The 17461-nt window shown below is 32.1% G+C and overlaps 1 protein-coding gene across 3 annotated transcripts; it reads right to left on the reverse strand.

Annotated features, from left to right (window-relative positions):
* Positions 1–231: 231 nt before the first annotated feature.
* On the reverse strand, positions 232–17181 carry LOC109804400 (uncharacterized). 3 transcript variants are annotated; one of them, XM_020366218.3, is made up of 13 exons: positions 16689–17178; positions 15508–15682; positions 13203–13286; positions 12778–13019; positions 12450–12693; positions 10308–10387; positions 8483–8567; positions 7465–7596; positions 7253–7366; positions 5479–5526; positions 4907–4991; positions 1572–1619; positions 232–814 (listed from the first exon to the last, which is right to left on the reverse strand). In XM_020366218.3, exons 1-13 carry the CDS (start codon positions 16874–16876, stop codon positions 786–788), a joined length of 1554 nt encoding a protein of 517 aa, XP_020221807.1. In that variant the 5' UTR covers positions 16877–17178; the 3' UTR covers positions 232–785. The 3 variants fall into 3 exon arrangements, 2 of the variants coding, with proteins under 2 accessions (XP_020221807.1, XP_082915706.1); XM_083059580.1 differs by lacking the exon at positions 1572–1619 and having other exon boundaries at positions 16689–17180; XR_014427781.1 differs by lacking the exons at positions 232–814; positions 1572–1619 and having other exon boundaries at positions 7454–7596; positions 16689–17181.
* Positions 17182–17461: the final 280 nt, after the last annotated feature.

Raw genomic sequence — 17461 nt, forward strand, 5'->3', positions numbered from 1 at the left:
CATTAAATTACGAAGTGCTGTTAAATGAATGTAAAAGGATCAAGCCTTTAGAAGTTTAGATGCAGAATATTTTGCACACCATCGTCATTAATGTTGACATGACACAAGCAATGATCTCTTTTCATGTAAAATCAATGTCCCATGTCCCCAGAAGTAGTATAATGCAGAGACAGCAGAGTTAGTCAAGTGAAGCGTGAATATATAATAATATCATGTAACATCAAAACAGAATAAGAACAAAGTTGCAATTGATATCACTTGATTTTGTTATTATGTCAACATATTACATAGTCAACTCAAAACTTGACCTATATCTAACTTGATGGAAGCAAAAGATTGTTTGAGTCAAGTTCCATAAAGGGAATAAATAGCTTGCTAGACTATAGCAAAGGTGGATCGAGAAAAAAAGGGGGTCAGAATTTGCATGCCACAAGTGATGGCACGTTTCTTAGCTAAGTAGCTAACCTGGGCACAAGTGGTCACGTCACAGTGACAAGTTTACAATTACATGTACTTTAACTTCAAAACTTTCACAGATAGTAGAGCTATCAGTGATGCAGATATCCCTGTACACTAAGTTCTGCATGATAGGTGGCTGTAGGCACTGAAAGTAAGGCAAATCCGGTTGAAAAATAAGCAAGCTTACTCACCATCATGTCCTCCTATTTTTGCTACACAAGGTCTATACACGAAAATGGAGAAAAAAAATAGGTCATTGTTCTCAAGCGAGAAAAGGCATTCCCAGATGGTGGAACCGTCTATAATTTTGTGATGTCCTTTGAGTATCAGGTGGAATAGTCTATTGCAGAGTCACCTAGAACAAATGGTTTAGTTAGAACAGTTTCATTCTGAATAAAACTTAAAATGCAGAATTACACTCCAATCAGAATTAGTATTGTACCTAGATAATATACAAAATAAAATATATCACTAAATGTTATCATTAAGGGTGACAAATGAATTCATTTATTCATCATCCGATCTATCCACAAGTAAATCCATCAAATCTATTTACGATAATAAAAATAAATTATAGATTAGATTTAATTCATCGATTTAATTTTATAGATGATTAATAGTCCATCTATTACTTTTCAAAATTTATTGAATTACAACATAGAATTTTTATTAGATTGAGATTTGAAAAGATTATCTTGACATAAAAAAAATCTTGTGAATTTTAAAAGATTATATAATGACTTATAAAGAAAAGATAAAAATAAAAATAATTTAATTTTATGAATGGAGTGGATATCCATCCATGAAAAAATAATTAATGGATAGATTGGAAGATTTTTTTCTTTTTACTTTAAATGAATTAAACAGATTATATTTTTATGTGAATTTTTAATAGATCTTAATAAGTTAATAGGTTATTTTTATTTGACCTATTATGATTTGTTTAAAAAATTATTCAATCCATCCATTTGTCACATCCGGTTATCACATATTATCAAAATAAAACTTTAATTTTAATTAGACAATAGCACCAACAGTCTATAATATTGTATCTATGTTTTATACTTCAATTATAATAACATTGAGTAGTAATCAAAATTAGGTTACATTACTTTGCGTGGAGTCAACGGATGTTCGCTTTGGTGACATGCCCCCTGCTTCTGTATTACGTTCAACAGAAGTGATATAATCATTATTAGCTATAAAATATGTATCAAGTGAAATAAAATATCTCATCTAACTATTTTGCTACTGTCCTTATTCATAAAATGCATGCTGAACAAGTCATTGTCATTAATAGAAAAACTATTGAAATTTGAAAAAAGAAAGGTCATTCAGCTACTTGGAAATTGATCAAATGCTTAGTGTAGCAATAATTCATATATCCCATCAACACAAATTTGCAAGTAGAACATAAATAGGGACCAATGTAATCTTGAGTATTCTTTAGGGTTTAGTTGGAAGTGGGCTTTTGGAGGAAACGGCTAGGAAGGCAATTTTTTATTTTTAAATGAAGAAAATTATGGATTATCTAACATTTATAAAAATAAATAAAATATTGGAACATATATTTATGCTAATCTATCATTTTATTTCTTTTATTTAAAAATGATTTAATATATCATTAGGTTCTTGAACTTTTTGAAAGTTTTTGATTAGATCCCTAAACTAAAAAAATTGTAATTGAATTCTTGATTTTTTTAATATAATTTTTGAAATTGGTTACCTAGAGTTAGTAAATCTGTCATAAATTGTTAGTTTTATGACGATTTGAAATTGTCACAAATTAACTACAAAGACTTGATTACAGAAAATATAAAAGATTAGGGATTTAATTACAAACTTTTAAAGTTTAGGGACCTAATTAAAATTTTTTCTAAAGTTTAGGTTAGGGATCAATTGATATACTAAACATTTAAAAGTATATATCACATCATAAAATTTTTTATTAGAAATTAAAAGTTCACCCTCCCTTCTTCCTAAAAACCAATTTAGAGGGTAGGGGAAAGAGTGAAGAAAGATTAGAAATTTTGTTTGGTTGATCGGAGGATAGGAAATGAATTTTAATGAAGAGGAGGATAAGAAAAGCATCTTAATGTGATGACATCATGCCCAGGGCCTTAATTTTAAAGGAATCAAGATGAGTGGACTAAACTTGAAGAAAGAAGGCTCAAATTCTTACCGAGTCTTGGGTTCCTTTTTAACTTGCTTTCTTTTTCTATTCTTTGTGTATATTTCTCCTTACAAATACTTTCCTTTATTTTTGAACTTGTATTTTGAGTCAAGTTAGTGTAGGAATTTTTCTACTTGTATTGATTTTATTTGAAGGTGTAAATAGTAGTTTAGGAGAGATGTAATTAGTTAAAGGCATGTTGGACTTATTAGGCTTGAATGGGTCAAGATCCATTTTAGTTATGGGCTTGGAAGTCCATTTAATCATTTGGATGTCCACATCATGTTCATATGTTTATTTGGACATCAAAAATCATGCCAACTTGGCCATCCAAGTGGTTAATTAGTCGCATGGATTTTGATAGTGACATCTTAACAAACTTGTTAAGTAATCATTAGTTTGATGGTTGTAATGATTAAGTTAGATAGTTTGAGTTACTTAAACTAACCTAAGTTATTCTTAAACTAGGATTAACTTAGCTTGTTCCATAAGCTTTTAAACAATTAATTAGAGTTGATTAGCTTAAGTACAAGATGGCTAACTTTGGTTATATTTAACTATGGTTAGTCTAACTTGAACCATAAATCAACCAAACTCTATATATAATTTTTCTTTGTATATGATTTATCACTTTTGGATGTAAATGAGAATAAACCTTTGAATTTCTCTTCTAAAAGTTTTAATTCTCTTCTTTGGAGAAATCTCTCTTTAAGATCTTTTATCAAGGAATTCTTCCTTGTGGTAAGATCAACACTTCTTGTTTATCTTTCTTCATAGAAAGTGGTGCACCATATTCTCTCCTTTTTCACCATTTTTTGTTTGTTCTAAAGTTTGTTCATCCATGGAAGAAGATTGAGCACAACATGGAAACTCGTGGAGGAACTCACCAACCATCTTTCTAATGGTTTTCAACTTTTCATCATAATGAAGGGAGGAGAGGTGATTTTTTCTTGTTTGGTTCACAAGGGAAAGGGAGTGGAAAATTTTTAAAAACTAATTTATTTTTGTACCCTTATAATTCTGAATTTAAAAACACAAATAAAGATATTTTAAACATTATATTAAAAATGTTTTAAAAATTCTCCTCTCCACTTCCCTCCAAATCCTTTCAATATTAGCGAGGAGCTAAAATTAGTTGAGGAGGAGTTTTGCCCAACCCTTTTCCTAAAAATTGAACCAAACCAAAAAACTTTTTAAAAAAACACTTTCCTTCCCATCCATTCTCCTCCTACCAAACACATGTTAGGGGGACCAAAATGTATATTCAAAATTGAAAAAAAAATATATATAAAACACTCTCTGAACTCAAATACAAGCAAAAAAAAAATTCATGAATGGTGAACCTAAATATAAGCAAATATTAACTAATTTTACCCTATTTAACGTTATCATCTCAAAAATATCTTTTATTTAATTGAGATTCTATTTTCAATGGATTTTTTATTCTTAATATCAAGTTTTAATGAAGGGTAGTATAGGAAAAAAAGTTATTTTTAATCATTACTCCCTCTATTCTCTATTATAAGTAAAAAAAAACATTTTTTGTTCTTAAATATAAATAAATTTAACTACTTTTGCATCATTTAATGATATAAAATATCTCTCCTTTAATGCATGATCTTTCGGTTGTACTACCATTTTTGACATTTATAACGAGGACAATTTAGAAAGAATTTTATGGATAATACAAATAACAAACATTTTTAATATGCATAAAATTAGTTATTTTTGCTTATAATAAAAAACAAAGGGAGTTCAAGTTTATTGCTTATAATAAAAAACAGAGGGAGTTCAAGTTTACAACCAATGAGATTAAATAAGCACCCTAAACCCTAAACTTAAAGTATAAAGAATATGCTTTTAATTTAAACTTTTTGCCTCTTATTAACTTAGTTCAGATTCAAAGGCTCTTGCATGTCTGGAAACACTTGCAAGAAGCAATCATTCTCAGAAGTCGTAAGGAAATACATTAAACCTAAACTGTGCAAGTCCTATATTTATTAAGCTGAATGCCACCCATCACCATAAGATGCTGAGTATCTGAATTCCTGAACTTATTTGAATGCCTATTGCTATACTTATAAAGTAAGTCACTTTTGGCAGATAAGATTAATCAACTGATATCATGCACAGATAGAAAATCTTAAATGTTGACAAAAACAATAGAAAATGAAACAACATTATAAATCGATAGAAAGTGGTGGTGTCGAAGATTATAATATGACAAGGGAGATGAAATTGTAATATTTATGCTTCAGGAGAAAAAATACCTACCGGTAGATTGATACATCCCCTTGACAGCAGCAAAATTCTTATATGTATAACCAACAAAACTGAGATCTTGAGTAGTTATGAGCTTCTGCGGACAAAAAGGATACAATAAACCGTAAAGGAGAGAACATGGATCAATGAAGTCCACCGGTTAAAAGGGTAGGAGCTTATGAATGAAGGAAACAGATTATTAATTTATTAACTAGCTTTTTTCTTTTTAAATATCATCAACCTTGAAAAATATGCCACACCTTTAGAGCAAGAAAAATATCGAGATGTGTTGTTTCCTTGAGAACCAAAACAACATTACTGATGATTGAATTGGAACTAAATGTTACGTGTAAGTTCCATGGAGACAAATTCATGCAGTTATTCTTGCATCCCAGTTGGATGAGGATTCGAGTATTTACAGATTTAATATTTTGGAGGACCCAAGGATTATTATGATGGTATAAATATTCTAAAGAAGATGAAATTTTCCACTTCAAATTGAATGATGCGTAAAAGCAAACAACAGAGGCAAGTCAATTCAGATTGACAAATCTTGTTCTTCTTCCAAGTAAATAAAGTGCTACCTTTCTGTGGGTTCCAGATCCAGTTCTAGTTGGTTTTGGTTGGTCAACCTGTTAAAACAATTACAATCATATAAGAATTCCAGCCAACAAAATGTTAATCTCAGGTAAAGCAAAAGATAGGACAATCCATGCACGTAAATATGAAAGTAAAACTTAAAAGACAGCAGGAAATTAACTAATAATTACTTCATCCACACTGTTTCTGAAAAAAAATTCTATAAAGGTTTATACATTAAAGGAAACTGAGTTTAAATGAGAACATCTTACATACCAAAATTCAGAGACAAAATATTTTGTACAAAATATCAAACAAGCAAGTGCCAAGCATACTATCATACAAGCTTGTCAATTTTGAAAACTGTAATTGCCCTAGTCTATTAGACCAATTGCATTTTCCCTGTTGATATTTCGATTTAAGCATATTAACCCCTAATCATTTATGATTTTATTAAAAAATGGGGGGACATAGCAAGCAACACAAATGGTTAAGGGTTAATATGCTTAAATCAAAATATGTACAGACAAAATGCAATTTAAGTAATAGATTGGCGCAATTGCATTTAACAAAATAGAAGATATAAGTATAACCATGTCCCAACTTTTCAGAATGACAAGCTTGTATGATAGTATTCTTTCATGTTTGATATTTGCACATGATATGTTTGCATGTAAGGCTCAGCCTCACCAGTACCTGCCTAATATTATATGTAGCCATACTGTGCAACTATGGTGACAAATAGGGATAGTGTGATTGCATGTTAAAGTGTGAGATTGGCAGTTTGGCACCAGATTGATATATTAGCACATTTCTCTCATTAACTTGTCGGTTTTTTTCTAATCCAATTAACTTAATTTGGATAATTTGGGAGGGTGTGTATTGCAAATAATACAAAAATATTAGGGGTTAATGAGTACATGTTGATAGATCAAAATGGAATTTGAGTTATCAGAGTGGGGAAATGGCAGTGCAAGTCTTTCATTGCCTATTTCCAGAGACATGAAGAAAGGGAAAGAAACACCATAGAACCCTTAGAGAAAAAAATATTAGACCATATCAATTACGTCTCCGACAGGCATATAAATGCTGGGAAGATCAGAGATGAAGATAGTCTACCTGATTATTTGTGAAAAAGTTTGTTTAACCGTTGTTATGTAAATATGAATAGGAAAGGAATGTTAATTATTCAGATACTGTTAAATAGGACTTTATGGCTGTTGGGTATCTGCCTTAAATAAAGCATGTTGTTGTATTTTAGACAGACTGGAGTAATAATAATAATAATAATAATAATAATAATAATTTAATCACACTACTCAGTTCTTTGATCTCTGTTTCTCTTGTTTTTCTATCCTCTGTTCTCTTATTCCCTTTTCCTTCTCTTTCCCACCTAAATCTTTTATAGCCCATCCAGCAATTTAGCTTATTGAGAAGATAGGTTGAATGCATCATGAAGCTTTGTAGGCGAACAACAAAATGTGACCGGGTCCTTATTTTATTTTCAACAAAATTTATATTTTAACACAAACTATGAGGTAAATTTGCATTTGTGGTTCATTGATAATCAAGGGAATAAATAGGTACAACAAATAATGCATAAATCATTATAATCGCCCCACCACTTCTTTTAATGGTACCTACTTCTCTTCTAAGGAACAAGCTGAAAGGACAATGCGAGTTTATAGAAGTCATGGATACAAAACATACCATGGGTGTCGACAAGGCACACTGATCAAAAAAAGAAGAATTAAAAAATCATAATATATAATATATTACCTCATCAAATTTCATAAAATTCTGAGTGTCAAGCTCTCCATTGACTTGTGGTTTAAATGCTGCATCCATTTCATAGAGTTTGTCCCATATAACATCTTTGAACCAAGGATGAGCCTGCTCAATTAAGAACAGGTAATATTATTAAGGAATATTATGACATAGCAGTAAAGTAATACAAGGGGGAAAAAGAAAGAAAACCACATTTTACACACTTTGATTTCATCTGCTCCTCTAGTACCAAGCCTGTGTGGAACACCAGAAAGCAACCTGCATACTAGATCCTTGGCTTCAGGTGTCAATCTGGCCTCCTCTGGAAATTTCAAGTGATTTTTCCAGTGCACAATCTGAAGATACTCATCACCAAGGCAAAAGAAGTAGAACATAATTTAAACTGTTACTGTTAGTGCTTGTGAAAAATAAGGCACTTAAATGCTAATGAGTACTATGACAAAAAATTATAGTGAGAACAAGGAGACCAACAAAATAATTATAAGAAAAACACAAGACAAAATTTAAGCAACAATATTCTAAGTAAACGCATAAAAGTTATAAAAATGAACCAAGAGTTAGACTTGCGAATGAATTACGCTGCATCTAAAATTAAAGCATCAGAAAGAAAAAAAAGTAGCCCAAAGTAAAGAAAGTACCCCCGTAGTAGAGTTTATGCTTCAAATTATAAAAGTCCATTGAAATATCCAATAACTAAATCACACAAGACTATACAGCAGAGACATGCTCTTTATATTTGTGCAGTTTTTTCAGACTTTTTCATTTCAGATCTTGCAGTGGTAGAACTACTCCAAAATCAATTGATCTAGTGCCATAGTATGATTATCTGGATATAACAAATAAAGTGACAAGCTAGATAGTTGAAATGTTATAAAATTGAGTCCCCCATAAGGCAACTTTAACAAAATCTATCTATATCCAAGAATCAGTCATTTCGTATATGAAAACTACCCTTTCTTTTGCAAGAGAAATAGGCAGTTTTATATCGCTCAATTTTACATTTACCTCATGACTCATAAAGGACACTAGACTTAAGTTAATGATAGTAGAAATGTCAAATTGAATCTCACAAAGCTGATATTGAATTCTTATGAAAATCTACAGTGCAAGGAATGAGATTAATCCTGTATTATAACAAAATTTATTGTCTGGTCAAAGGTCCCACCTGGGAATTAGTGTCTATAACATATATGATTTAAGAAAGCAGGGAAAGAGAAAAACCTTTCTGCATGTTGATACGGGATCATCAGAGTAAAATGGAGGATATCCAACTAGCATTTCATACATTATAGCACCAAGAGACCACCTGCAGCAAGTTAGGACTTGTCAACAAGAAGAAAAATATTTCATTCAAAAGAACGTTGTTCTCTTTAAGCAAAATATATATTTGCATTGCATGGGACAAACCCTTAAACATTTTTTTTTCAGGTAAAAAGAACTACAAAGATTAATAATCTAAGATTCAAACCAGTAATCATTCTTATGAATAATAAAATAGATTACAGAAAAGCTAATAGTCTTCTCTTGGAGAACAGCAGAAAATAGAGACAAAATCATTCTAATTCTTGGCCTAGGATAATAACTATGAAAATGAAAAGGAAGCATTGATCAATAAATTTGGCCACTCATGCTATTTAATGTTTATTCAAAGCAAGTGAACCGAGTCTTGAACAAACTTTTCTTACTAACTGTTGACAGCTAAATGAACTTAAATTTAAATTTTAGATAATTAAAATCAAAATCAGATTAAGCTGATTTTATTTTATTCACCTTTATTATAGGAGATTTAGTTAAGATCCAGATTAGATTATCCATATCTGATTTGATTCTCCTTTATTTTCTTCCTATCTTATCTTCATATTTATTTTGTAATCTGGGTGGTTAAGATCAATGTACAAAAATGAATTTCTTCTCTAAAACTACAACCAGACATGTAAGAACAACCAAACAATCAAAATCTTATTTTTGGTTTTTCTTTCAGCATCATGGTAGAAAATCTTTATCCTCTGCTAACTGTCATTGTTCTAACTATCCAAATATTTCTTCCTTCTTTCCATTAAACAAAGTTTAGTTCATACTGAGAATCACAAACTGGCAAAACATTCATATTGTGAAATAACAAGTCAGCCAACTTCACATGCAATTACAGAACTTGAAATTGAATATTAAAAGACTAGAAGGATTTGAAAGTATCATGCCTTTTATATAAGATTTAGACAATCAACTGCAGAAGTGCTACCATAACTGGATTTATATGCCAATATAAAGCTTCCTTTGAATGCATATGAACAGTTCATTAGATCTATTAGAAATGAATAAGGCCTAACTCAACCTCCAAAGCTAATTCAAGGGAGGAGGATTGCCCTAGACATATAAGGATAACTTTGGCCATATTCCTAGCTGATTTTGGATGCTTCAAACATTCTATGGCATGTTGGCCATCATTTTGGCCATATTCCTATCCAATTTTTCGAATCATTCAAAATGGGTAACTCCAAGTTCAAATTTACAATGCTTCAAACATTCTTTAAGAAAGATGACAAAATGATTCCTGTTCATGATCCCTACCGATTGGAATGTGCACATAAAATCCAAAATGTCATGACAAATTCTTAAAACTGGAAAGGAAAAGTTCTTTCTGAAGTATTTTAACTTTAAATGAGAATAGAAAAAACTGGCTACATAACAATTTATGATCTTAAATTTTTTCCATACATCATATGGAGCTTCATTGATTGCACTCTGGATTAACTTTTTTCCTGTTTATCATGCTACTTAACAAAAAGGTATAGCACATGACAGATAGACTTCATTCCAGAACAAGCAACTCAAGGGTGCTTAATGTTTGGATAAAGAACTTATATCCTTGAGCTTTTCATCTACTCTTAATCACTAAAAAAAGGGTAATGCAAAGTAATCGACTGCATTTACTTTGAAATGACAAAACTTTTAACACAGAAAATGGATACATGCAACTAAAACAACAGAAAATGAAAGTGTGTGTGTGTGTATATATATATATATATATATATATATATAAACGTACCAGTCACACTCCACACTATAACCCTTTTTCAGTAATACTTCAGGAGCAATATAGTCTGGAGTTCCAACAGTGGAAAATGCCTGTCATGAAACAAATAGATAAGCTGGAGAATGATATGCATGCAAACAAATAAAAACATGATCAAAGTTGTAAAAATGTAATCAAAATCAAAATTTCATGAACAAGAAACATAAGATTCTATGTAATTAAATTTTACCATTATGCACAACATCTGATACAACACCAATTGATAAAAGTACAAAATATAATATTGAACACTGAAACCGCACACAATACAGCAGTAAACTTGCTGTACCTGAGATGTAAGTCTCCTATCAGGCTATCACCTATCACATATACAGCAACAAACTTGCAGAGAGACAATAGTCTTCTGCAGAGAGAGTTCTCTATTCACAAGCTATGAAAAACTTCACACTGCTTAACCAGTAGTTATTTTTTATACATAATTGCCACCCTAGATATTTTACTACAAATCTGATTTCTAAAGCAGTTATTTTTCTACCTATGAAACACCAATTCCAACACCAGACATGACATGTTCCCATAGATACAGAATCAAGATATGGATAATGTCTAAAATAAAGGACACCGCGGGGTGTGTGTGTATAAATCAAGATCCGTTGACACCAAGTGTTAAAGTTAACAAAATTAAATTTTCAATAATTTTTTGTAGAATACAAATTTAACCGATCTAACTCTTGAATTATATACTATTATAGTCATAATCATGTATATCAAATTTTAAATAATTTGAATTTTTTTAGATACTTTATCTAACCATGAATATTTATATATATTTTGATTATCATATTTCACATTAAAATAAAGTGATGTGATGAACTATTGAATAATATTTTAATTGAACAAAATTTTGTATACTTATTCTATTAATTATAACATCCAATACAACGGTTGAATTGATCAAATTTGCATTCTACAAAAAGTTATTAAAGGTATAATTTTACTAACTTGAAAACTTGGCATCAACGGATACCGGCCCTCTGGATCTATATATATAATCAACATGACAAAATTAAGATTTATATATATTCACCTTATAGAAACAAAGTTATTAAGCTTTACAATTTTCATATTATAATGACCTATAAAGCACAAAAACCTCTGCAAAAATGTCATGTTGACATGTCCAACACATTTTGAACACAATTGTCAGACACGCCTTGAATACGTGCTTAACACCTCTCTATTGTGTCCAATTAAAAATTATTTTATTTTATCTCGGATACTTCTTCGACATGACTTGGACACCTCTCTAACATGACTTGGAACGAGCCAAGAGAGTGAGACAATAACTATTATTGGCTAAACACTTATCTGACACTTCTATTAATAATCCTTATATATAGGATTCTAAGATGGATCATTTCACAATGCAATCTTTATAATAAATAAAAAAAGGTCCAAGATAAGAAGATAAATCATATCCCCTTAAAAGTTAAAACAACTAGTAATTCCTATGAAAATGAGTCTCACCAAAAAAAAAAAAAACAAAGAGATGCTATGAGCCTTGCAATATTTATAAAATAAGTTGACTTCAAAAAAATATTAATTGGAGTGTTGGATAAGTGTTTAGCCAAAAGAAGTGTCATTTTCCTCTCTTAGTTCACATCCAAACCGTGTCGAAAAAGTGTCCAAACAAAAAAAAATATTATTTGTGACACAATGGAGAGTTGTTGGACACTTGTTCAAGATGTGTGTAACAAATATATTGTGTCCAAAATGTGTTGAACACGCCAACAAGACATTTTGCAGAGGTATCCATGCTTCATAGAATTTCTACACATTACTGCCATAATTGCCCCTAACCGCTGGTTCCTATCATTCCAAGAGAAAAATAAACAGTTACAAGTCTTTCATTCTTTACATTGATCCACAATTCCAAATATTGACTAAATTGTCCAACAATGGTGCTGCCATGGGGTTAGTATGTTCATCCATTACGTGGCACATGTTTAAGTACCTCTATGTTAAATATAATGTCATTTCGTATTATAGATCAATTAGATATTGGCATATTGCTATTACAAATTGTAAGAAATCAGAAATAAGAATCAGGCTAGCAACAAATACAACTTTTGAGCATGGGCAGAAGGCAATTACCAACTTCCTCCTGTTAATTTGCCAATGTTGAAGTTGTTCAAGGGGACTTTTCCAGCGCCTACCATTTCGGCCATTTGGCAAGGCTCCATCAACATCCATGGTATCATTCAAGTTCACATCATCCAGGATTTCATTTTCATTTATAGATGATAGACTTGAGCAGTCAAGTGGCTTGCAAAGACCAAAATCAGACAGTTTCATGTGACCATATTTGTCCAATAGAAGGTTGTCAGGTTTTATATCTCTGGGGGGAACAGGAAGAATCTTATGATGTAAAATTATGATTTATAAGAACAAAATTATATTTTTAAGATGTAACAATACCAACCGATGAATGTAGTTGTGTTTATGAATAGACTCTATGGCCAAAACACTTTGGGCAATATAAAATCTAGCCACAGTTTCAGTCAAAGTTTCTTCCCTCATCAACAAAGTCATTATATCACCACCAGGCAAATATTCCATTATGAGATATAAGTGGTCAGCATCTTGAAATGAGTAATAGAGTTTCACAATGCAGTCACTGGCAACTTCTGCAAGTACATTCCTTTCAGCTCTGACATGCTCTACCTGTCATAGAAATAAACCCAATGAATTAGAAAATATTCAAATCAAATGATGAAACTTAAAATAATAATAATAATAATAATAATAATAATAATAATAGAAAGAGGAACTTTTTTTTTTCTTCTAAGAACTAGAAGAATGGAAAGAACAAACTTTCATTCAATTAATGAAAATATGAAAACTCACCTGTCCCCTGCTGAGCATTTCAGACTTCTTCAACTTTTTCATGGCATATATATTACCTGATTTCTTTTCACGGCAGAGTCTTACCTGTGAAGCCATATGGGACAATTAAAAAAAATTCACAGTAGATAGGTATACAGACAACAGTAAAATAACAATCCAAAACCACACCATCACTTATGATTGGCGTACATAATCAGAGATCAACTCTTAATCAATGGCAACTCCGAAGAAAAGGGAAAGATATGAATATTGTAATCGAATGACACCAAATAAGGAAGGAAGAAGAATTTCAAGAAAAGCTATTTGGTAAAGCACAATCATAAGTCAAATCAAACCATGTGTGTCATTGAAGTGCAACGATAGTGCAAGTAAGGCCACCATTAAATACTCGTGGACGAAAGAAAAATCTTCCTCTTGAGGGGGAGCGTGACCATGTGGAAGGGATTCACACTTGAGGAAGAGTGTTGGAATTCACTTATATACTATTTAATTGCCTAATCTCTAGTCGATGTGGGACTTGGATGTTTCCCAATACACCCCCTCACATCCAGCACTATTGGATTTAGTACGTGGATAAATGGTAGTTGGCCCTTTTTTTTAATGATCTAGAATTGGCGGGACTTGAATACATATAACTAGTAAGGAATCAACGATTTATTTCTAGCATCCATGATTAGCTGTCATATTTAGAGAATCCTAATATTGGGGGTAGGAGAAAAGCATAAAGAAATCCTATGCTGGAAAGCATAGTTTATATTTGTGCATTCTTTTTATAATACCATGATATCGTTTTTGAAAGAAAGATTTCTATATTAATGAGAATAATGAAAATTGAAGTTTAAAAGATCCTCAGTCACATCATTTTGGCTAGATAGATATTTGTTACTAATGGATAACCGAGTGTTTCTGATAAGCAACATGGGGACTTAGGCTAGCAGCCAAGGAAGGAGAATTAAGCCGACTGAGCATCCCATAATATCCAAGTTCCTGTCTTAGCACCTCCTATGAGATCCAACATTCTGACAAATGCATTCTACAATGCTTCACTCAGCCTTTTTGGTCAATCCCTATTCCCTAGTCCCTACATAGGTAAACCTTTCCGAGACACTGGGAACCAACTTTGAAACAAATTGATAAGCACCGAAGCACTTGGGAACCCTCCCTCAAAGGCTAGAGGTCTAGGGGGGTGAACCAAGCCATTTAAGAACTCAACTGAGCATTTTTCTTGTTTTATTTTTTCCTCTTTTGCATATATTAATAAATGTACTTTCGTAGTTTACCTTATCTTAGCATACTACTTAGCAATATAAATAGGGCAGTCAGACTCATTTACACAACCTATTTTATCTTAATATGGTATCATAAACCAGGGTAGAGAAAGAGAAACCCTTAAAAATACTTTTTCTCCGGTGCATATTTTTCTATATTCTTTTATAAAGTGTAGTACAGCTGCATTAGATGTCAAGCAAGCTCTCTCTGAATAATAAACAGAGCTCATAGACTCAGTGTCTAAATATCTAACAAACTTCCACGGCACTGATGATGATAGCTAGTTCTTGATGGTGCAACTCATCTTCATTAATTCCCTCTTGTCAAGACACTTTTTTCTTGGAACTTTTACCATAAATGACTTTCTGAGCCCAACCACATCCAGTAACCATGAGTTGCAACCCGATTTTGCAAAGTTTCTATGCTTTTGCTTAGAGAACATTCTTGGCATCACTGTCACCATCAGTACACCTTCAACACCATGTATTAATTATCTACCCAACACCTTTCAGGTTTTCCAAACTAAGAGTGATTTCTTTTTGGTTGAGAGGAAAAACATAGATGAAAAAGAAAAACAAAATTGCATGATGAGGGAACTTCATTGCAAGATCATGACTCTTTATTTTATGAGATCGTAGAAAAAATGGAACCCAAACAAGGTACAAACAGAAGAGTAATTTGATACATTGCTATATACAAAATACATGTATACATATACTTAAAAATGGCCCACGTGGATGCTTTCACTATGCAGCCAGTCCCCTATACTAAATCCAATTCCATATCAGAAAAGTTATATTCCTAGGAATATTGATCGTTCAGAAATAAACAAAGGAAACATGCAAAAAGGGATAGCTCTTTCAACAAGGAGAACCATATGGAAAGCAATTTATTTTATTATGATTAAGAAATATTTAATTGAGTATTATCCACTATCCATATTACCATCTTACATTGAATGCCATGTTTAAACATCAAAACACAAAAATAAAGATCTAACTAAATAACTATCTAATATGATTGTATATATTTCTACCTCCCCAAAGGCTCCCCTGCCAATAATGGTTAGAAGGTCAAAATCATCTACACATATTTTATTTCTTTTTAACCGTATATACTCAGTTTCCTTGCGCTCTAAATCCTTCAATAGATTGAGCTGTTCCTCTTCTGGTACTTGAGAAGACTCTAACTTCTTTTGTAGCACTAATCGCCTGCAAATAATAAAATCATGCCAGTAGGTTTCAGGGTACTTTAAAAATAAAAGGCAAAACACGATGACTAAATAAATGCGGGTCCCTTCGTTTGCACTTCTATATTAGGAAAAATAACTAACTTGTATGAAAAACAAAGCTTCATATAAAAGTATACTACAATAACTGAAAACAACTGTGTGTGCATGGATGAACTTGAGTGTCTGAATGTCAAGGAATTAAAACAGCCAAAAGGCCAAAAATATTGCATGCCTTGAGTGCAAGTGCATGTGTCAGTCAGAACTAAGACTCTGCCAGGTGCCAAGGGCCACAAAATACATAATTAAGCACAGGGCATGGACCACACTGATTACATTCAGAAAATATGAACATGACACACTGAAACTCAAATTCCATAAATGCCCTTTTAATTGATACATGAACATTTTGTGCACCACAGAGCATGGGAAGGGGGAACGACTTAAATGCTCTGGAGAATCCACATCAAAGTGTTCAAAAGACAATTTACTTTTTCTTTCAAAAGAAAAAGAAAAATTCCAACCGATGCCCTTAGTACACTGGTTAAGGAATCAAAAATAGAAAGTTTCCATTAAAAAGTGTATCTACGCATTATCCTGTGTAATTTTATTTTAGTAATTCCATGAAAACTTTCTCCATATAGATTCCTTAACCAATATCCTAGAAAAACTACACACTCCTCTACCCCATTCATATAATAATGAGCCGCAAGATTCCTTGTAAGCCAAATTTTATCAACAAACAAAACCATTTGGAATTAACAAAACATCACTAAACGTGCTGGGATCACAATCACATCATCACTACCTAAAAAACAAGCAGCCAAAGATTCCACAGCACGCATACCAAATTCACATTATTAAATTAATAAGAACAACTCCATGACGACATTTCCTTCAAAAATAGAAAGCAATAAGAATCCAACAACAACATGCATCGATCTGATCATAAAATGAAAGAAATGCATGCATAGATAAACATTGAATACCTCTCCTTGCGTTCATTGATGAGCTTCATCTGAGCCCTGTAATGATTCTCAATGAATTTCTTGGCCACAGCGACCCTCTCCAAGGTCAAGCTGGAGCCGACGACACCTTGATCCTCCTCTTCCTCCACCGCCACGTCATCATCGTCCTCCCTAACATGCACATCCTCCTCCACCTTGCGATTCTCCATGGTGCCCCTAACCCCTCTGCCTTATTCTCTTCTCGTTTTTATTATTCTCCTCTCTTCTCTCTCTCTGTTTCTGTCTGTGTTTGTGAATTGTGATGACCGTGTCAAATTAAGACAGCCTCCTCTATGTGGGTTTGTGTGTCGGACAAGTGTTGAGTTATGATTGGGACTTTGTTGGGGTCGCTTAGTTTGTGATGTCGATGAGTCCGAGGTCTACAACGTTGGATTCACTCTCTCAGGTGCTCATGCTGTGGGAACTTTCGTACCTAATTTTTCCAACGTCTTTATTTATTTCTTCATATTCCTATTGTTGCTTTCTTCTTTGTTTTTTTTTTTACCTTTTTAATATGCTTGGTCTGGTGGAAGATATTTATCTCAAATATCTCGCACGTGCATCACGTCAAAGGCCAAAGCCCAAAGGAAATCATGCATTCGATAAAATAAAAAAAATATATAAAATATACATATATTTTAATAGTTGAAATATTTTTTAGATGATGATAAAAATAAATTTGTGAGGACTTAAGTACAAAATGGACAATATATCATAATTGTAGAAGTATCATATGAGTTTTGGATTTAAATCTT

This window comes from Cajanus cajan, chromosome 1, assembly GCF_000230855.2.
Source record: "Cajanus cajan strain Asha chromosome 1, NIPB_CcT2T_4, whole genome shotgun sequence".
NCBI classification, from domain to species: domain Eukaryota; kingdom Viridiplantae; phylum Streptophyta; class Magnoliopsida; order Fabales; family Fabaceae; genus Cajanus; species Cajanus cajan.